Source organism: Rutilus rutilus (genome assembly GCF_951802725.1).
Source record: "Rutilus rutilus genome assembly, chromosome: 22".
In the NCBI taxonomy this organism is placed as follows: Eukaryota; Metazoa; Chordata; class Actinopteri; order Cypriniformes; family Leuciscidae; genus Rutilus; species Rutilus rutilus.
The window spans coordinates 24,062,836-24,085,131 of NC_140227.1; the positions used below are offsets into that span (position 1 = coordinate 24,062,836).

Consider the following 22,296-nt stretch of genomic DNA (forward strand, 5'->3'; position numbering starts at 1 on the left):
GTCACATTATATGGCGTATAGACAATTAGTGTTTATAGAGCGTGACTGGATTAGATTATTAGTTCGAATGTGACATTTGCACAGAAGGAGCCACTGTAGTGACATATAAATATCAAGAATGTTAATACTGCAAAGAGAAGGCATACTTTACGCAGATAATGTATTTATGGAATTTATGTTCAATATAAAATTATGAATATAGAAATTTGAACTATAAAATAGCTAAACGTACTGTCATGACAATTGCAAATTTTGAAGGGGTCGTTGATTATGATTTCACTTTTCTAACTTTAGTCAGTGTGTAATGTTGCTGTTTGAGCATAAACATTTGCAAAGTTACAATGCTCAAAGTTCAAAGCAAATGGAGATATTTTCTTTGAAAGAAATAGCTTTTTAAGGACTACAACAAACGGCTGGCAAGGACTACACGACATTCCTCCCGGGTTAGTGACATCACTAGCCCTAAAATTTTACATAAATATTTACATAAAAGAATATGCTAATCAATGACTAGAAGATAACTACACATAAGCTACATAAATTAATCAACTAACCATTGAGAAATGTCTTGTTGAATTCTTCTTGAGTCTCTCCATCAATGTCTGGCTCCAGTTTGAACATAAAAGGAAAAAATAAATAGAAATTTTCAGTGCATGTCTGTGTGAGGTAAAAGGACACAAGCTGTTGAAGCTCCGCCCTCTTTGCCGGGAGCATCAGACTATTTGCATTTAAAGGGACAGACACAAAAACAGTGCGTTTTTGCTCACCCTCAAAAAGTGACAATTTTAACATGCTATATAAAAATATCTGTGGCGTATTTTGAGCTAAAACTTAATATACACACTCTGGGGACACCAGAGACTTATTCTACATCTTTTGAAAAGGGCATTATACCACACAAAAAAACCTTTGACATTTTTTTATTTATTTTTTATATTAAACACTGTTCACATCAATATACACCATATGCATAACAATACTATCGGTAATAATAATGGTAATTCACTGAAAAATTAAGGAGCAGATAAAATACCCAGTACTATTAGAGAAATTAGTCTGTTTATTAAACAGTACAGAACACTTTTCTTTCTTAATTGTGGATTTACTTCTCATTTACTGGCATTCAGTTTTAAAGATTTGCCAAAGCATAGACAAGCACAGACTAAGAAAGTGTCAGGAATGTCAATAAAAAAGCAATATAATATAAAATACGATATTATATTATATTCTGACCCTGTTACTGACGTTCTCTACTTTCTGCTATGTGTATATATAAAAGGTAGTATATTATATATATACAAAAAAAAAAAAAAACATTAAGAAAAAACCCTAAATGCGTTGAACTAGTTTCTTAATGACACTGCTTTGTCCTCGGTGTCCTTATTTTACAGTGTAGTGTAGTACTTTCTATAGGTTGCTGTGCGCGTGCGCAGTGCCTGGCGTCTCAGTCAGGCGTTTAGTACTACAAGGCTTCCGTAGTTCACACACAGCGGTGAGCTGCACGTGAATTCTCCCTGAAAACACAGGAGCTAACAGTTGACAAGTGTCTATGGTAGTGTACATTTAGCGATGTGGTTTATTTTTTGTTCGTGACTGATTTGCTATGACGTTACTAAAGTATTTTTTTTTGGAAGGATAATTAGCGGTTAGTAGGAAGGCGAGATAAATTGTGTAATGCTAGCTTGGCTAGTTGCATTGTGAATGTGAAGATGGCCAGGTTTAGAAACATTTGTCTAGTCTATATATAATTTAATAGGTTGAAATTGTATGTGAGTTGTATATGTATATAAATGTATATAAAATGCTTTTAAAATATTTGACTGAAAAAATGGTAAACTTATGGAAATCCATCAGTCAAAAGGTGTGGGAAGTTGGGAGCTATTCTGTATATATATATATATATATATATATAGCATATTATTATTTAATTTTTTTATATATATATAATTATTTTAAATTAAGTTGACACAGCATGTGGGAGTTTGTAAGCACTTATTATTTTTAACTAAAATCAATTTTGTGTTGACAGGTCACAGGGTTTTTCTTTGGTAGATGTTAGCAAGGACTACACTTCAGGTATCCTATAGGTGTCTTGGTTTGCCATTAGCATTTCCTAAGAAGAGAGCATCCTTTCTTCAGATCCTCCCAACAAGGCGCAGTTGCGTCCTGAAAAAATTCAAAACAATGGACAGCAAGAAAGACCCCGAAGAATCCCAGGACACCATCAGTGCGTTTGCAGACAGTACTACCACAGCAGTACCAAAGGAAGACACGAATCCCTCCAGCTCTACAGAACGAAATCAGACCTCATCTACAGAACCTGGGCTTTTGCCTGGGGAGACAGTTGTCAGGGAAGGAAAGGCTGCCATTTTATTCCCAAGTGCTAATGAGGTGTTCTACAACCCTGTGCAGGAGTTCAACCGAGATTTAACGTGAGTATGCCATCCGGTGTGACATCTCGTGATGTTTTGTTTTCTAACCTCGCCTTTTAAACTTCCCATATACTTTCTTTAATCAGGTGTGCGGTGATCACAGAGTTTGCCAGGGATCAGCTGGCTCAAAGGGGCGTCCGGATCCTGGTCCCGGGGGAGAAAGACAGGGTCGTGGTCCGACTCTCGGAGGAGAAGAATGGAACGGTGGATCAGGAAGCATCAGAACAGCCTGAAAATGTGCAACTAAAGGAAGAAGAGGCTGATGAGAAGGAATACATCACTGCATCTGTAGGGGAAAGATGTGAGGTCTGTGTGTGCTACAGTGACATTTTAGTATTATAGATACTATTATAGTATTTATTAATATTTTGAGTTAGCTTTTGTTTTCTTTTAAATTTGACTTTGTTTTTGTTATTTTCAAATGGGATTTTGAAAATTTTATTAGGTTTTTGTTTTATTTCTATTTCTTTTTAGTTTTAGTAATTGTATTACTTTAACTTAATCTCATTTCATTTCGGTTAGATGCCAAGGCAACATTTTTAATTTTATGGGGAAGGTTTTCATCTAATATTTGTATTTCATTTTATTTCAGCTTTATTTTAATTGATGAAAAGGATTATTAATAATTTTTGTTTTAGTTAACAATAACAACTCTTATTTAAATTATTTTGCTAAAGGTAATGATTAAAATGTATGTAAAATGTGTTTTAGAATTTAAAACAAATTTTAGATGTAAGATTTTCTTACGTGCCTGGTGTTTGCACACTGTCTTGTTTTTTCAGTAGTTTCCTTATGACTCGCTCGTTGGGATTTTTTTCCTCATTTGTGAATCACTTTGACTAAAAGTGTCTGCCAATTAGTAAATGTATTGTGATTTATCTCTCTCTTTTGCTCTAGCAAGGTCTGTGTGTGCTGGAGGGTCTGGCAGCGTCAGGCCTGCGTTCAGTACGTTTTGCTCTGGAGGTTCCTGGCCTGAAGAGCATCACTGCTAATGATTACTCTGCTAAAGCCGCAGCCCTGATCGCCCGCAATGCACAACACAACAACGTGTCCCACATACTGCAAGCCAGCCAAAGAGATGCCAGGTGCTCTTTACATATTCACGTATTTGCTTATACACTAACAAACATCTTTTGACAGCTGAAGTATGTTTTGGCTTAGTCTGTTAAGTGTAATTGTAGTGTTATTTAAATACTGTTATAGTATTTATCAATATTTCAAATTAACTTATTTTTTTAGTTTCAGTTTTAGACATTTATTTTGTACACGTTTTTGTGTGTGTATATATATATATATATATATATCTTTAATTCATTTTAGCACTTATTTAAAGTTAAAGATGTTATTTTAGTATTATTTAAATGCTATTGTAGTATTTATTAATATTTTGAATAAGCTTTTATTTTTATATTACATTTCTTTAAATGTTAAAGTTTTAGCAAGTACGTTTTAGTAGTACATTTTATGTTTTTTTTAACACTTTACAATAAGGTTTCATTTATTGACTTTAGTTAATGCAGTTATTAACAGACTACAAATGAACAATATATTCTTACAGCATTTATTAACTTCTGTTAATGTTAGTTCATGGTGCATTAACTAAAGTTGATGGATAAAACTTTTTTTATCTTAAAGTTATTAGTATTTGTTGAGATTAACATTAACTAAGATTAATAAGTGTTGTAGAAATTTTGTTCATTGTTAGTTCATGTTAACTAATGTAGTTAACAAATAAAACCTTATTGTAATGTGTTAAATCTTAAAAATGTATTTATATATAGCTTAAATACATTTTATTTTAGTTTGATATTTTAGCACTTCAACAAACTTTTTTTATTTAATATTAATAATAATAATAATAATATTGAATTTAATATTTATATAAATATATATTTTTAATTGCAGCTTTATTTCACCAACCAGATTTTTTTTCTATAGTTTTAGTTAATAACACTGATTCTGTTTTATCCCAAATCCTGGTATAACACCATCTTTCTAGTATGGTGATGTATGAGGCAAGAGGGAGGAAGGAACGCTATGATGTCATTGATCTCGACCCCTATGGCAGCCCATCACCGTTTCTGGATGCGGCTGTGCAGGCTGTGAGCGAGGGAGGTGAGTCAGTCGCTGTAGCTTTTCTCTTACATGCACATTTTGAATTTATCAAGCACATATACATGAGTAATCTCGCTCTCTTGTTGTCAGGGTTGCTTTGCGTCACGTGTACGGACATGGCTGTAATGGCTGGAAACAGCGGGGAGACCTGCTACAGCAAGTATGGCTCTATGTCCATCAAGTCCAAATACTGTCATGAGATGGTAAGAGGACTCACTGGCGTTGTGATGAATGGATGGAATGAAGGCAACACTTCATCATAGCTATGTCTTTCTCATGCTATCTCTCTTTTTGTTCTAGGCCCTGCGTATAATCCTGCACAGTTTAGATCAGAGAGCAGCCGTGTATCAGCGCTACATTGAACCTCTCTTGAGCGTGAGTGTGGATTTCTACATCCGTGTGTTCGTCAGAGTCAAAACCGGCCAGGCTGTAGTCAAAAACTCCGCAAGGTAACATACACGGTTTACTCTGACTGTCTATCTATAGAGAAAATAGCTGAGTAATAATAATTACACATGAAAAATGCATATACACTAGCGTTCAAAAGTTTGGGGTCAATTTTAAAGAAGTTAATACTTTTATTCAGCAAGGATGCATTAAATTGATCAAAAGTGACAGTACTAACGTCATTTATAGTTTTGCAGAAGATTTCTATTTCAAATAAATGCTGTTCTTTTGCAGCCCTAGGAAGCATAAGTGACTTCTTTCAAAAACATTCAAACATGGTGTGTGTGTGTGTGTGTGTTTTGCAGTAAGCAGGCGCTGCTGTATAACTGTGTCGGCTGTGGTGCATTCCATCTGCAGAGGATGGGGAAAAGGACAAGCCAAGGCAAACAGTGAGTATTTCTACCTCCAGGATTGATCTTTTATCTCCCGTTTCACATTTTTCTCAGTGCTTTTGTACTGGAAGTATCATTGTGTATATTTATGTGTTTGTTACAGAATGAAGTATTCAGCAGCCACTGGACCACCTGTAGGGCCTAACTGTGAACACTGTGGGCAGAGACACCAGGTCTGAACCATCAATATCTCCTCTTATGTTTATTAAAAAAAATATATATATATCCCTTTGATGTGTTGTTAATTAGTTCGTACTTGTATATCATGCATCCCTAAGTATAAACCATGTTGGTTATCTGCCGACATTAGAGATTTTTTTATATATCAGTATCAGTTTATATTGGATGTACATCAGCAAATATTAGACATTTAATTTCCCCTATTTTTATGTTTAATATGTCTTAAAAAACACAAATAATTTAATAACGCTGTTATGTGTCATCTTTATAAAAATCAAAATGAACTAATATTAATTTCCATTAATATGAATCAAAATTAACATAAATTTTTCATACTGCACATCAGGGATTCCCCCCAAAAAAGCTGTAACCCTAAAATTTTACTTGAAGTACCACCTCAGATCTTAAGTTTCATGTTTCAACGAAGCATTAAAGCAAATGCACTTTCTATGTAGGTGTAAGTTAGGGGAAAAATGTTACTGCACACTCACAATTTTATTTTTACCAATGTTTTGGCAATCAGTCTTTATCAAGGTGATGAAGGTTTGTTGCTGAAACATTGGAAAAAATAAACTTACAAGTGAGTGTGCAGTTATATTTTGCAATAATTTAACAACACATTTTCATGGTGATGGTTCTGAGGTTGGTTGATTCTCACAAGACATGCAGGTAAACAAATAAAATATTTTGTCTTTTTAGTAAGTTTTATTTTTATTTCAAAATTATTTATTTATTTATTTAACGTTTTTATGATTCAATTAATTTGTTTTCATCAGCTCACAAACCCCCTGCAGTTCCCTCACGAAGCCAGTTTGGAAAATACTGCTGTAAATTATAATGTTGTAGTGTTTAAAATGATTGGTTTTAGTTTTTAGTGTTCTCTCTTTTATATATTTAGACAAAATAGTATATCATTTTAATATCAGCCATTTATCAGTTATCTTCCATAACATAAAAAAAAAAGATCAACTTGTCATATTGGCCAGAATTGTGATATCGGTGCATCAATGTATAAAACCAACTGACATGCTATAGTATATTTCAACCATGAAGTTTTGATTTCTTTGTTCCTCTGTCTGTGTTTGTAGTTGGGTGGCCCGGTCTGGGCGGAGCCTCTTCATGACATTACATTTGTTCAGAAGATTCTGGGTGCCGTTTCAGGGAACCCCACTCGCTTCAGAACGTCCAAGCGGATCGAAGGGGTGCTTAGCATGGTGACTGAGGTCAGTCATTATTAAACTTAGTATTAATAATCTTCAACATAATTATAACATCTTTAACGTCTCCAGGCAATAACAGATTTGGTTCACTGAACAGAGAATGAGTGCTGAGAGAAATATGTGTGTTTCAGGAGCTGCAGGATGTTCCTCTGTACTATGCTTTAGATCATCTGAGCAGCACAGTTCACTGCAACACGCCGCCCATGCTGCAATTCAGGTAAACTCAATACAACATTTTCAACCTGCGTATTATATACTACTGTTCAAAAGTTGAAATATTGACTTCTATTCAGCAAATACGCATTTAATTTATCAAAAGTTACGGTAAACACTTTTATAATGTTACAAAAGATGTCTATTTCAAATAAATCCTGTTCTTTTGAACATTGTTCTTTAAAGAATCCTGAAAAAAGTATCACAATTTCCACCAAAATATTAAGCAGCAGAACTGTTTTTTGAGCAGCAAATCAGCATATTAGAATTATTTATGAGGGATCATGTGACACTGAGTATTGATGCTGAAAATTCATCCATCACAGGAATAAATTAGATAACTGTTATTTTAAATAATAATATTTCACAATATTACTGTTTTTACTCAATTTTTTACATATATATATATATATATATATATATATGTGTGTGTGTGTGTGTGTGTGTGTGTGTGTGTTACATAATGTGTATATATAATGTTTTAAGTGAACGTAAGCAGTGGAGAAGGAAAACGCATGTGTAACTGTGTAATGGATCTGTGCGTCAGGTCTTAAAGTGACAGCAGCCTAATAAAAAAAAAAATATATATATATTACTGTACTGCACTGTAACAGATATGTAGACAGGGCTTGACATTTACACCCACCAACCCGCCAAATGGAGGTGGATTTCAGCAGTGGCATGTAACGCAGTCACTCCTATAAGCCACTTTGGTTCAATTGTCATTTTCAATTGTAGTCTTTTAAAATGGCATCTGAATTAAAAAACTAAGTGCAATGTAGTGTAAAAAATATATAGATTTTTCGATACTGAAATATCTGAAACAGTTCCAATACAAATTTTCTGTAGATACACAAATACCAGCTGCACTTTCTCGCTCTCTCACCTCTACGACAGGAATTTGAAACAAACCCGCCTCCTCTCACTCGCTCGTTTCATTTCCTCCAGATGAATATTGTTGGTGTTACAGGGCTTGAATTTCGGCATGGGATTGCGGGTATTGCGCGTAATTTTACTAATTTCCGCTGATTTTGTGCTCACAGACACCCAAAGTGTGGCACATAAAGTCAAGGCAAGTCACATTTATTTATATAGCGCTTTTTACAATATAGATTGTTTCAAAGCAGCTTTTACAGAGATAACAGGAAAATAATGCAAGAAAGTTTGTTTCCAGAAGAAAATAGCATCACAGTCCAGCTTAAGTAAGTTCAGTGATGTTCCGTTTTTGTTGTAAAAAAGTTAATTTAGTTACTTTATATATATAGCCGCTCTGGAGAAAACCGTGATGTCATCGTCCAACGCAGTTCAGTTGTCATATGATGTCAGTGCAGGCAGATCAATAATATTGTTGAATATTAAATTAAATGTTAAATTTAATGTCCCTCCCCAACTCAGCAAGCCAAAAGCCAATGGCAACAAAGGTGAAAAAAGGCAAAATTGAGTTATTTTTCTTAAACAGTCAAATACACACACAATAATGTCAAAATGCTGGTCTTGAGTATTCACGTAAACGTAAGCAGTTGAGAAGGAAAATGCATGTGTAACTGTGAAATTGATCCGTGTGTCAGATCTTAAGGGTGACAGCAGCCTAATATAGGGTGCCAAATTATGAGACAATATTAAAAATATCTAAATGGCAGTTTTTACTCATGGTGTTGATGTCAAAATTGTGGCCAGTGAAAATGCTGAGTGGCTTGTAACTTTGGAGAACCACTAGCCATAGTGGCTGGAGAGCAAAAAAGTGTCAAGCCCTGTATGTAGATAGCAGTGTGTCCTCACTTTCTATCTATTGTGTAGGTCAGCTCTAATGTACGCTGGGTACAGAGTATCTTTTTCTCATGCCTGTAAGAATGCTGTGAAGACCGACGCTCCCGCTGGGGTGTTATGGGATATCATGCGCTGCTGGGTGAGTGATTACCATTCACTCATAAGATCCTCCCCAAAAGTTCTTAAGACAATGCCTTTTTTTCTAATGTAGTTTCTGTTTGCTTATCCCTCAGGAAAAGTCCAACCCTGTGAAGAGAGAGCGGTTATCGGAAACCAGTCCTGCCCACCGCATTCTCTCCACAGAGCCAACGTAAGGATCAAACGCCTTACATTTATTAATCTAGTGGCCATTTTACATTTTATATTAGAATCCCTGTCATATCTGTTGCTGTGCCTTTTAGTTTAGTTTAATTGCTTAATAAAAAATACAACTTTACTACCCTTAATCTTCGTATTCACTCATTAAGTCTTCAGGCCTGTTTTGAGATCAGAGAGGACGCAAACCCTCAGTCACGGAAACGTCACCTCACGCGTTTCCAGGAGAACCCACAGGCCAACTGGGGACCCAAAGCACGTGCCAGGGCTGGGTTGGTCATACTGCTACTGTTCTTTAGTCAAATCATAGTCAAAATCTTTCAGTTGATCTTAAAAGTGTTAATCGTCTCTTTTTCCCCTCTTGTATTCAGTGGAGGAATCTCATCTGAGCTGGAGGACAAAAGAAAACACTTTCAGGGTAAAAGAAAGAAACCGATCACAGACTCTTCTCAACTCAAGAGCCTCCCATGTAAAAAGTTCCGAAAGGTACGTTCACTGGAATTCAGTATATGATAGGGATTTCAGAGACATTCAAACATGTTGCTTTATTAGCTACTGTATCGTTACCAAATTGGTCAGTGTTTGAGAATTTCAATTGAGAAGTGAATTTTTTTTCTTTTTCATTTTTGAATGTAAAGAGGACCTATTATGCTTTTTTACATTTCCAACTTTCTTTCGTTGCTGTTTGAGCATGAAAAAGATCTGCAAAGTTACAAAGCACAAAATCCACTCCAAAGGGAGTTATTCTCTATATCAGTAAGCACTGTTTCTGAACTGATGTCTCCCTGAAACATCTCGATTGTAGTTTTAAGTTTTCTTCTTGGAACGTACATGTCACAATATTCCTAATTTAAACAATTCCCACCCAAAGCATACGAAAAAAAAAAAAAAAAAAAAAAAGTAGGTGAGGCCTGGTTGAGTTGCGTTAGTTTTGTGTTGAAACTTGCGTTTATGGTAAAGGATGTGACATTTTCGAAACGCACTCAAAGCAGTTGACCAATCACAACACACTAATCCAGCTGATCAATCAGAGCACATTGCGTTTTTCAGAAGGAGGGGCTGCAACAATGTAAAAATGTGTTTTTTGAACATTCAAGCATGAAAACCTATTCTAGTCGACTCCAAAAACAAAATCAAGACATTGTAAAAGGGCCTGTTTAAGTCCAAGAATTATCCAACTCTTATTCCAGGATGTGTGATAAAAGATTTAACGTATAAGTGAGATTTAAAAAAGTTACTTTTTAAGATTTAGTAGTCAAGAGTTAAAAATAAACCGCTCGTATAACCAAGAATTCATACATATTAAATCAAACAGCTCTCTTTTCCTAAAAAAGATATTCTTTCTTTTTTAGGGAACATGTACACACGGAGACAAATGCTGCTATTCACATGAGCAAGAAACCAACGAGGACAAGATGGACTAATTGGTTTTCTCACTACGGGATGTACATCACACAGCCGTGACAGCTAGTTAAAGACTGAGACTTTATGACTTGTAAATTACTTTTCTCTTGGCTGTCTGAATGTCTGCACTTCTGTTCACAAGATCTGTACAGATTTGGACCTAAAGCTTGTTTTATGTTAATTGGATTTGTGCAAGGCAAGTTTAAGTTACCTGTTTGCCCACGAATAAGGGAATAAGTGGGACACATTTTATTATTGGAAATAGTTTTATTTTCACCTGGCAAATAAATATCAAGTGAATGTGTGTTTTTGTAATGTATTCATGCATGAGCAGTACGCATCATGTATCATTTAAAAACATTTTTACTTTTATTTCTGGTCATTACATTTATGCCACAGTTCATTCATTAAAAAGGTAATTTTTGTATGAAAGGCACAGTAGAAAAATACAATCAAAATTATTGCACAAATGAATTTAAGGAGATGTGTCTTCAACACAGAAGAAATACAAGATGCTGATTTGGCCAAAACAGCTCATGCAGAAGAAACTTGAATTTAATACTTCGAGTTCTTATAGATCATATACATCTTTATGAACATGTGGCACAGTGCAGTTTGAAGAATATGCATTCTTTGAACATTTAAAAAAAAAAAATTAATTTTATTCCCTGGATTATGCAACTGAAGTACACAGAAATTTCCTCAAACCTATGCCGTGTAGTTCAGCTCTGAATCAGTGGCAGGCAGGGTTTAGATACTGCAATTCTACACTCTGATTGGCTCTTACAGTGATCTGTCCGTTCTACAGCTGTCGTACCCGTAACAGGAAGGTGCGGATCTCCATTGGGTTTAGTGTCACTTCCCATGGTGTAGGGTCTCTGACACTGAGAGGAAGGGGCTTTGATTTCTTTTCTGAAAGATACAATTTTAACAATTGAGCATTCAGATATAATTAGAGTAAATAACAATTGTTCCCAGAGTAATTGTTACCTGTGTTCCACCGCAGGCGGTTCATGTCATCTTTCCATTGATTTGCCCCTAGACTCATCTCGGACGCTCCGAGCACCTCGAGAGTAGAAAACAGCTTCTGCACAGATGAAAAGAGAAACATTATCAGTATTAAAATGATTAATTATCTGTTTTTTGTTTTATTTTATTACTATAAGAATCTATAAGGCCCTCAAGATTGAACTGACTATGCTTACAATAGGTATAGCACTACTTCCTTACTGCTTCTTATAAAATGATTAATAAATATAAAAATATGAACATAAAAATTTTTCATTAAATCTATTAATTCCATGGACGCTTTTCATCGACTGTGATGACACATACAGTTATGAACATCATAAATCTAGCAAAGGTTTATATTATATATATATATATATATATATATATATATATATATATATATATATATATATGTTTATGATATATATTTTTAAAGAAAAAAAGTATATATATATATATATATATATATATGCACATACACTCTTTTTTTCCTTTTCTTTTATGTACATTTATAAGACAATACTTTGTGTTTTATTACCTTGGCATTAAATAACAGAAAACTTGTTATTGCTGCTTAGTGAGTGTTTCTGAAACCATGAAACACTCCATCACTGCCTGTGATTTTCCATCACAGGCAGTGATGGAAAATATGACATATTTCTCTCTTCTGACCAATTGGGCAAATGGGAATACAAAATTTGTTGTAGTTTCTGTTCACCGCTATAGGGTCCACTGAATGAGAACGTTTTTTTTTTTTTTTTTGTAAGAAATGCCAATTCTTAAAAATGAAAATCATGAACATGCTTCACATGTTCTCTGTGAAACACAATCAGTGTTTGACTACAGCGGGATTTACTGGAAGTGTGTAGGTGGGGGAAAAAAAATGTGTCTAATTATTCCCACCGCTTGCATTATGTCTTTTAATGTACTTGCATTGCATTACTGAAGATAAAAGCTTTCAGTTCATCAAAGAGCCCAAGCTAAAAGATTAGTCAACAAGTTTAGTGCAGTGCTAAATGCACAAGATCATTTAAATAGTTAGAACATCTTGCACGGCACCAGAACTATTTTGGATGTTTGTTGTCTATGAAACACAATCAGTGTTTAACTACAGTTGGATTTACTGGAAGTGGGTAGCTGGGGATGAAAAATTCGATTGTTACCTGTAAGTTGACCGTAACGGGCTGTGAGTGTGTTTTACTCTCTTTGGCCTCGTACTGATGTTCCAGCCTAATGAGAACTGAGTCTTTATCCCACTGAGACAGTGTCAGCAGATGAACAGCAGGGGGCAGAGCAGCCTGAAGCCCAGAGAACTATGGGAGAGAGAATGAAATAGTTCAAGCTTATAATAAGGAACCAGTTCAGTTCATCCATCCACCGATCCTCTACAAACCTCCAGTTTAGTGTTGGCGGGAGGTGTGCCGTCCTGGAAGGAGAGCAGGGGTTGGAGCACCATGCCCTGTGCGAGGGGTCTGTGGACATCTGCGGCCGTGTCTGGGGGAGTGAGGGTCAACAGCAGACGCCCTCGGGCAACTAAACCTTGAAAAAACTCTCCTGGTTCAGAGAGAGGCTCTCCCACCCCCCTATAATCATCATACAGCAGTCTTCTGTGCAGCTGAGAGAGAGTTTGATTAGCTGTTAGCATATAGAGACTATGAAAGCTTGTTTCCGTAAAGGAAAAGTGTGACTTTATTTCTCACTTTATAACTCGTAGTTGCAAGTTTACATTACGGGATTCTGAGAAATAAAGTCTGAATTGCGAGATGTAAACTCGCAATTGCATGAAACAAATCTGAATTGTGGGATAAAAAGTCACAGTTAGCTTTTTTGTTTTTTATTCAGTGTCGAAAACAAGCAATAAAAGACCATCTCATAAATAATTATAATAATAATAATAAACTTAAATTGTATATAGCGCCATAAAGGAAGATTTTGGAGGACCTTTACGTACAAAGAGAACAAGAAAATAAGAATAATTTATAATATATATATAATATAATATATTTATATTAGGAATATGCAGTTATATAAATAATTTTTAATTTATATAAATATAATTAAAAGCATGTATATCAAAACAAAAATACTAAAAGATAATGCAAAACAAAAACTAAATTAAAACCTTTCCTAAAATAAAATTAATTTGTAAAGTCTTGTTTATAAACATTTACTTGGAAGTTTATGAAAGGTGGAGAGAGAAATATATATGAAAAAAAAAGTAATCCTAATTTGAAATTACACTAATTTATGGTTATTTATTTTTCATTTTTAACTTATTTTATTTTCTAAAAATACACTGTACCTTCTGTATTAAAGCCAGAAAAGCATTTTTAAATTAAAGTGAACAGGGAGATTTTGACAGAGAGAAGGAAAGATCATTTTACTTTACCATGATTTCCAGCGAGCCGTTATAGATGCTGCTGGCCCCTTGAGAGCGATCAGTCACAACTGTTAACTGACGCTTGTCATCCTAAATACACACACACACACACACACACATATTACATTTCCTGACATGTTAGGGCAGCTCAAGGCTGTTTATGAGAATCTGAGTGACAACAGAAAGCGAGGATGAAGACAGGGAAATATAAAAAGACAACAAATTAAGGAGAATATGTCAATGAGATTAAAAAAAGCCTACATTAAAGGATTCAAAAGAAAACAAGGAAGCTGACATGATTGGCTGCACGACACTTGCCTTGATGTAAGCGCGCGAGTTGATTGGATAGTAGTTTCCGGCAACTGGCTCTGTCTGCTTCAAATCCCAAGTGGGCCGATAATCTTTCCTACAATGACAAAACAACTCCTAAGATTATTTACACTTGTGCTGCTTCATACTCTTGTAGAAACCATACTTTTTTAAAGGAATTCTTTAATGAATAGAAAAAAAAAAAAAGGATTTATTTTAAATAGAAATCTTTTGAAACATTATAAAGGTCTTCAGTCACTTTTGATCAATTTAATGCATCCTTGAGAATTTCATTTAAAAAAAATCTCATTGACCCAAAACATTTAAACAATAGCGCACATGACAAACAACACAGCAATTAAAATAAACTTTCTACAGCAATTTAAGCAAATTGTGATATTCTACTTCTGTCATGTCTCTTTTCTTTCTTCAGTTTTCCATTTCAATCATTTCTTTAATCTCCTTACCGTCGCTCTAAAACCTCTCTGCCATTAGAATCAGTATAGAAATATCCAGAGGACTCGATATCGGTGTCCAAACGAGTGATCACTTCTTTCCCTAAACCATCCCTGTAAAGAGAAAGAGAGCTGATATTCAGAGAAAATGCCTTAACTTTCATTAACTGTGCGTATGCATGTGTACGTTGACTCACGCGACAGGCACGGGTCCCACGGTCCACTCCAGCTCCAGTTCCCTGCGGTCCTTGTACAAACGGACAACCTGAGACACCCACGGGCTGAACCACTGCGTCACCTCTTGAACTGCGCTGGACACCGTAACTATCTGTATTTCAGCAGTCTTGTTAACGATGAAGGGGTCTGATGAATTTGGTCTGAAGATGTAAGCCCCCGACGGCTGCCTGCTCTCCTTGTTATTCCCAGCGCTTGCATTATACCTGTAAGCACAAAAATATGGTGATTCACTTTTTTATACTATCAAACACGACAAGGAAAGGGAACATTCAATGCAGATTCACAAGCAAAATGTACGGTACTGAATCATTAACCATGTATTTGCTTGCCTTGTACAACAAGGTAATTCAAAAAAATAATATAGTATTAGAATGGTACATATCCAAAAAACAAGGTAATACTTAATTGTAGGGAGAGACTGATTCTGAATCAGCCTAAACTGACCAGTAGAAGTTCTGACTGAGTCGAATGGTTTGCTGCGTTTCCAGGTTTGTCAGGCTGCTTAACAGACCTGTGGTGTCATCAAATGTCACCTTTAAGAACTAAAACACATACAGAAGAATAGATTTATTATTTATGCTAATTGAAACATGATGCAGTTTTAGTGTAATTTAACACTGGTCAGCCCCACAAGTTTTCTGCGATTCAGCCAGTGAAACACAACAAAAAAGCATCCTGCATGCGTAAAAGTTGTGTGTCAGAATTTAGTACTCCAAAACAAAAAAAAGATTTCTGCATTTTTTTTTTTTGCAGGGTAAATGTGGAATCCTAATGATAAAAAACAATAAATGTATCGCCACAAAATAAGTCATTTTGCTTGCAATAAATAAATAAATAAATAAATAAATGTGTGAAATCCTGGTGGGACTGACTAGTAGATTTTGAGTTTGTTTGTTGCATCAGAAACAGTCATTACTATTTACACCCTCTCTTTCACTCTAAAAGTTCAATATATTTTGCTACTGTACCTTTAAGTCATGTAAAAATCTTTTACTGTACTTTCGGTTCTATGAAAACATGCTTAATGACATTTGTTTTCATTTAGCTAACCTTTGCATGTGAAAACCACCAGTCAAGTTCACGTAAGGTCATTTATCATGGCGTACAAGTTGATAAATACAAAACATGTGTTCTAGATAAAGATACAGTATTAGATGCTAAAAAAAATTGATCTGAGTTTGATATACTATTGTTCAAAAGTTCGGGGTCAGTAAATATTTTTTGAAAGAAATTAATACAAATTAACTAAATTGATCAAAAGTGACATCAAAGAATAAAAGAAAATATCCACCAAAATATTAAGCAGCACAACTGTGTTCCACACTGATATAATAATAAATGTTTCTTGAGCCGCAAGTAATATATTAGAATGATTTCTGAAGGATCATGTGACACTGAAGACTGGAGTAATGAAGCTTTGCTGTCACATTTAAAATATATTCAAATAGGAAATTTATTTTAAATTGATATAATAGTAAAGATTTTAAATGGATGGTTTCCACTTATGCTGCTCCGTTTACCTTGTTCTGAATGGAGCGAGGGGCTGTCGGTTTGGAAATGGATGCTGGAGGCTCATCCTGAACCATGGAAATGACGTACGTACTGTAGCCAAGAGGAGGAGCTTCAACCTGGAAAACCAGCTCACCTTTAGCATAACCCCTGTTCCGTCTCACTTCCTGTGTGGACTTAGACAGTGGAACCACCTGACCGATAGCAAGAGGAGTGGAAATATTATTGATTTCATTTCATAAATGTAACACATACGATTCGTGATGCATGCAAACACAGTTTCCAACCTGACTGTCCACTGCTTTCCCATTTGCATCAGTAACACTGTACATTGAACCATTGACAGGCAAACGAACAGGCCAGCTTACAGTCCTGCCCAGAGGATTGTACACATTCATAGAGAACTGAGAGAGATTAAGAAAAAGAATGATCAGAATTAGCTAGTGAATGTGCTTTTTATTGTATGCATTTATTTACTAAAATCTGTGTATTAGAGCTGCACGATTCTGGATAAATTGAGAATCATGAATTTTTTTCTTTCAAACAGAGATCACGAGGCTCGCACAAAACAACTAAACAAAATAACGTAATTTATTAGAGGTTCTGACAAAATGTTAATTGCTGCAGTCTATTTAAAATAATCTGAATTATTTAAAATGAATCAGCATTTTTGAATGATTCTCTTGAATGAATGATTCAATGACAAATACCAGTAAAAAATTGTAATAGTCACTCGTCGCCACCTAGTGGCGAAACAGTGTAATCAATATAATCATTAGTTGAAGTGCCAAGTTACTTTCAAATCAAAAGGTGATTATTTTGATCACTGACATAGCCATCAGTTTTAATATCCAACCTATAAACTTATCCCAGTACTTCTGTGATAATTTAAATATCTGTAACACAGAAATAATGATACTGTGTATCATATCAAAAAAAGACTGTGAATATGTTTTATACTTATACATGCCAACTGCTCTCTCTGGCTCAGCGGCAGCACAAATGCAGATTTTAATGTTCCAATGTGATTTTGTCAAAGGCTTAATAGACACGTTGTCATTTAGAAATGAGATCGCATGGATGTTTGAATCGAGATCACGATCTTTTAACGCTTAATCGTGCAGCTCTACTGTGTATCGTACCTTATGGCTGCTTTCTGTGAGGGGACACACACTTATGTTGAGATTCTCACAGAACACACGCAGAGCTTCAGAACCACTGAGAACAGCCAGAGAATTAAAAACCAGCACCTACAACAAGAAAAGGAGAGTGGCAAAAACATTTGTTTTGCAATATCGTTGTTTTATTCGCATATTTAGACAGTGGGGAAACAGATGTAGAAAATGTAATTCTAACAGCACACCTCTCCATAATAAGCTGTATTATATGTAGCAAGCACCACTAATAATGGATGATGCTTAGTTAGGTTGAAATATTTTAGCTTTGTACCTCACAATGTGCCCAGCCTGTAGCCAGTCTCCTGGCGTAGTCATCTGCCACATGTTGTTTCTCTGTCCCAGACACAGCATCATGATGTTGGGCCACACCCATCGCCCTCTCTGATCAAAAGGATAAGATTTCAAACAGACCAAGTGATTAAAGCCAACATAAGTGATTTATTTACAACAGATGTAGACTTACTCATAGTATCACTGTCCCCTTCACCAAAAGGACCCGATGTGGACTTGGGCCCGCCGAGTACCTCCAACTGGTTGCATGTCTAGAAGGACAAAACCAGACATTACGGATTAAATAAATTTGTTTTATTTTTTTCAGAGAGGAAGGTTGTGGGTCTCACCTGTAGTCGGCTGTTGCTCTGTCTCTCATATAACTTCAGTGCTGGCCGGCTGGTAAAATAACCAGTCCAGAAATCATGAGCATCATCAGCATAGGGGAAAAAATCATCGGTCTTCAGGGGCCTACGATAAACAGCCAAGACAGGAAAATGTCACAGGGAACATTTGAGAGATATCCTCTTGTAAATGTATTATCTGTATATGCTCACTAACCAGGTGAGGTTGGCTAGGTTGAGTTCCTGCAGGTAGCAGGACGGTGTAGAATAAAGCACATTCACCATGCTCCCTTTAGCTTGCAGGGCATTTACATACTTGATCAGCTTATCCATGTTCTTGTACCAGAGATTGGCGTTCTCATACTGGAAGTCTGAACCCATGGTCATGATGATGTGGTTTGTCTTATAAAAAGCAGCCTGGGAAATAATAAAAATTGATGGCACATCCATGCTAACCACAGACACGTGAACTTTACATATAATTGACTGGACTCAGCATTGCTGCAATGCTGTTTACTTACCTGCTTATAGGATGCATTGAGAAACTTCTGTACTATCTGATCCACATTGTAGTCCTCAAGGTCTGGGTCGTCTCTTATGGGAGCATCATCACAAGACTGGTCCCAGCAGAAGCCCTCAGGAGGGTTATAACCATTTGGGAGAACGCCTTTAGAGATTAAACTTGTCTAGTCATTTAGGAGAACTAATATTCACACTTCCACATACTCAACACTGTGAAGTTATTTAGGATATATATTGTGGCGAGCAGGACGAGGCCGAGGGCCTTGACATTAACTTTTTTGCTCTCCAGCCACTGTGGCTAGTGGTTTTTCAAAGTTACTAGCCACTCAGCATTTTCACTGGCCACAATTTTGACATCAATACCATGGGGAAAAACTGCCATATAGATATTTTTAATATCCGTTTACCTTCACTTAAAACAGAACTGATTGTGTTTAAGTGAATAGTCACCAAGACCAACATTATTTTGTGTGTATTTGACTGTTTAAGCGCAATAAGCAGCAAAAAAAAAAAAAAAAAAAAATAATAATTATATATATATATATATAATAATAATAATAATAATAATAATATTATATATATATATATATATATATATATATATATATATATATAAAGATCTATATCATGCACTATGGGAGAATTTAAGAAACTGAATTTGGATTATTAGACAGTATAAAGCAGCATTTTTATAGATTAGTACCTGTGAAGAGATCAGCGAGCGGTGGCATCAAGCTTTCACTGGCCCTCCAGAGCATTTCCATCTCTTTGGTCTTCATCCTGCGAGCCTTGTCCTGGTAGTCCAAACGGCCAAAGAAGAAACCGTCATAGCCCATCTGTTAAAAAAAAAAAGGAAGAGCCATCAGCACCACTTTACCACACCAACCGTTCATAGTCTCATATAATGTGCTATGATTACCTGAGCAAAGATGGAGGCATGTTCTCTGGCGTGTCCGAACGGGTCGATGTGCCAGGCCACCCGGGGACGCCCGCACTCGCCGAAGGTGTCATTCAGGAAACGCAGCCCCAAAGTCATCTGATCTATGACAGCGCTATAGTGCGTGGTGGCCTCATCGCTCATGCACCAGCCGCCGTTTATGAACTCAAGACGACCTACGAAAAAAGAAAGAAATGTATATAATTCATGACATTTGTGAAAATATTTTATGCTTTGAATAAAATATTTTTTTTGGAAAAGATTCAGGCTGTGAGGAAAGTATTTTAGTACTTTTTACATCATTTTACATTTTAGCGTTTTTAAAAACAATGCTTTTGTAAAAATATGTTTTATTAATCTTTTCTTTATTATTTTTTATTATTTTTATCATCTCAGACATGCTTAAATATGGAAAATAATTATAAATATTCAGGAAGTAAGGAAAGTATTTTAGTACTTTATACATCATTTAAAAATGTTGCATCTTTATATACAATGTTTTTGTAAAAATGTGTTTTATTAATCTTTTCTTAATTATTTTTATATTTGTATCATCTCAGACATCCTTAAATATGGAAAATAATTATAAAGATTCAGGGTGTAAGGAAAGTGTATTAGTACTTTTAATACTGTTAACTTTACATTTTTAGCATAATAAAAAAATAAAAATAAAAATTATAATATATATATATATATATATATGTTTTTTTTTTATCAGACATTGTTTGTGCAAAAATTATGGAAAATAACTATAAATATGTGGTGAAAAATACTAGTACTTTTTAGTACATTTTACATCACTTCAGATTTTTTGTGTGATTAATTTCTTTTTTTTTTATATATATATATATATATATATACATATATATACATATATATCTTTTTATCTTCAGTAATATCCACAGTCACTGACCCCAAAACAAATACCCTCCTCACCCTCATTGACAAGCTGAGTTACAATTCGGCGTGTGTTCTGGCTCTGTTGCCTCCACCAGCGGTAAAAGAAGGCCGTCTCTACATAGATGAAACGTCGGGCTGGATCCTTCTGTAGCTGGTCTATCACAGAGTCCAGAATATACTGAACACCTGCATGCTGGATGTTGTTTCGGTCTGAAAAATTACAAAGATTGGAATAAAAACACAGAGGTTTGTGGTTTATTTGCAAGCCTGAATAAGCCTTGCACCAACAAAATTGTATTGTGTATTATGGTGTGAGGTTAAACATTACCACTCCAATGCGTTGCCATATCATATGACAAGCAGCACACAAATCATGTGCAGAATATGGACAGTCACATGAAGAATGTGATCTACTACCATATCAGTGCATGTTTGCGAACAATAAAACACTTGACGTGAACAGAACTTCACCTCCATAGTAGTACTGATCCACAGTCTTGAGCCAACCAACATCATCATGTGTGTGAGGAACCAGGTGGACGTTCAGCATGGAAGGCTTTGTGGCTGGACATGACTGAAAAGATCCAACAAGGTCATCAACTGTGGTAAGATACAACAACAGTTCACATAAAATATTCACTTCCTCATTCTACAATCGTTTCCTTTATACTTTACTGGGAAATAAAGCTCCTATATTCATAATTGATCTGCCAAAATTGCAAAACCTGTGTCAACTGATATTTTAAACTAGACCGAAAAAAAAAAAAGTAGTCCATAAACAAAATAAATGTATTGGTTGGTGCACGACATCAGTCCCGACCCTTACAAAAAAGTATTGTGGTGGTACCATGCATGGTAACGTTACATGTTCCAAACCATGGTATTTTCAAGGTACATGACCCAAACACCATGTAATTATCGTTACTTCATGTCCTAAAAAAATAAAAACAAAAAAAACGAATGTCCAAAATAATTACTACCAAGGTACTTTTTATTCTTTGGATATTTCCCTCAATGGCAACTTAAGTTTTTACATTTACGTTACTCGAATCTCTCTTAAGGAATCTACAAGGAAAAACTTAAGAAAATTCACCAAGTAAGCCAAAACTCACCTTATAACCGCAGATGGAGTTTCGACCCGTGGGTAGAGAAAACACAAGACAGAGAAACAGCAGGAGCAGAAAACTGATGTGCAGCGCAGCCATGTTGAAAATGAAACTACTATCATATGACAGCCGAACTTGTGTTGTTATGTCACGTGACTTCTGCTTCAATAGCTTACAAATAAACAAAATAAAAGTCATTAAATAGAAGTCTTTAGTCAGATCATCTACAAAAATACAGTACTAACAAAATTAAAGGAATTATAATATAATATAATATAATATAATAAAATATGATATAATATAATAAAATATGATATAATATATGAATTATTATGAAATAGAGCATACTATGACAATCCAGCATAAAAAATAAAACTTGATGAATTAGCATTTGAGTAGTTATTGTGTGAAAATAATTTACTTTATTAGTTTCTAAACAAGTGTGCGTGAGATTAGGCCCCGCCCTACCCCAAACGACAACATCCCAAAGTTTAGGCTGCGTTTTTATTGCTGCCAAACAGAATCTCCCTCACAACTACAAATTATGTACGCTACTTAAATCATTTATATATTTTACTTTACACTCATATTTAATTTTTTTGTTCGACACCATCGTGTCAATTGATTTTGATTAATATGCGCGAGGGAGAGAG

At 35.2% G+C, this 22,296-nt stretch overlaps 2 protein-coding genes across 3 annotated transcripts; one reads left to right on the forward strand and one right to left on the reverse strand.

Annotated features, from left to right (window-relative positions):
• Positions 1–1,462: 1,462 nt before the first annotated feature.
• trmt1 (tRNA methyltransferase 1) lies at positions 1,463–10,789 on the forward strand. 2 transcript variants are annotated; one of them, XM_084396013.1, is made up of 16 exons: positions 1,463–1,552; positions 2,030–2,432; positions 2,519–2,738; positions 3,330–3,517; positions 4,432–4,547; positions 4,638–4,750; positions 4,848–4,996; positions 5,300–5,383; positions 5,490–5,559; positions 6,655–6,789; positions 6,918–7,003; positions 8,797–8,905; positions 9,000–9,076; positions 9,234–9,353; positions 9,453–9,567; positions 10,434–10,789. In XM_084396013.1, the coding sequence occupies exons 2-16, from the start codon at positions 2,053–2,055 to the stop codon at positions 10,503–10,505; spliced, it is 2,034 nt and encodes a 677-aa protein (XP_084252139.1). In that variant the 5' UTR covers positions 1,463–1,552; positions 2,030–2,052; the 3' UTR covers positions 10,506–10,789. The 2 variants fall into 2 exon arrangements, with proteins under 2 accessions (XP_084252139.1, XP_084252140.1); XM_084396014.1 differs by having other exon boundaries at positions 1,468–1,645.
• Positions 10,790–10,830: 41 nt separating this feature from the next.
• Positions 10,831–21,811, reverse strand: man2b1 (mannosidase, alpha, class 2B, member 1). Its single transcript, XM_084396012.1, has 22 exons — positions 21,650–21,811; positions 21,009–21,111; positions 20,574–20,747; positions 19,620–19,813; positions 19,404–19,536; positions 18,700–18,845; positions 18,396–18,595; positions 18,185–18,305; positions 18,028–18,106; positions 17,836–17,945; positions 17,529–17,636; positions 16,674–16,790; positions 16,398–16,580; positions 15,322–15,419; positions 14,838–15,080; positions 14,653–14,754; positions 14,195–14,282; positions 13,886–13,966; positions 12,890–13,111; positions 12,660–12,809; positions 11,476–11,572; positions 10,831–11,397 (listed from the first exon to the last, which is right to left on the reverse strand). Exons 1-22 carry the CDS (start codon positions 21,740–21,742, stop codon positions 11,288–11,290), a joined length of 2,952 nt encoding a protein of 983 aa, XP_084252138.1. The 5' UTR covers positions 21,743–21,811; the 3' UTR covers positions 10,831–11,287.
• Positions 21,812–22,296: the final 485 nt, after the last annotated feature.

What these genes read in the sequence shown, in the direction of transcription:
- man2b1 (XM_084396012.1), bottom strand. Translation starts at nt 21,742, where the DNA reads ATGGCTGCGCTGCACATCAGTTTTCTGCTCCTGCTGTTTCTCTGTCTT. An exon ending in GCTCGCTGATCTCTTCACAG is followed by an intron (nt 18,846 to 19,403) that starts GTACTAATCTAT and finishes TAATCTCTAAAG; the next exon opens with GCGTTCTCCCAAATGGTTAT. An exon ending in AACCTAGCCAACCTCACCTG is followed by an intron (nt 18,306 to 18,395) that starts GTTAGTGAGCAT and finishes TGTTTATCGTAG; the next exon opens with GCCCCTGAAGACCGATGATT.
- trmt1 (XM_084396013.1), top strand. Translation starts at nt 2,053, where the DNA reads ATGTTAGCAAGGACTACACTTCAGGTATCCTATAGGTGTCTTGGTTTG. An exon ending in CTGTAGGGGAAAGATGTGAG is followed by an intron (nt 2,739 to 3,329) that starts GTCTGTGTGTGC and finishes CTTTTGCTCTAG; the next exon opens with CAAGGTCTGTGTGTGCTGGA. An exon ending in ATTCTCTCCACAGAGCCAAC is followed by an intron (nt 9,077 to 9,233) that starts GTAAGGATCAAA and finishes TCACTCATTAAG; the next exon opens with TCTTCAGGCCTGTTTTGAGA.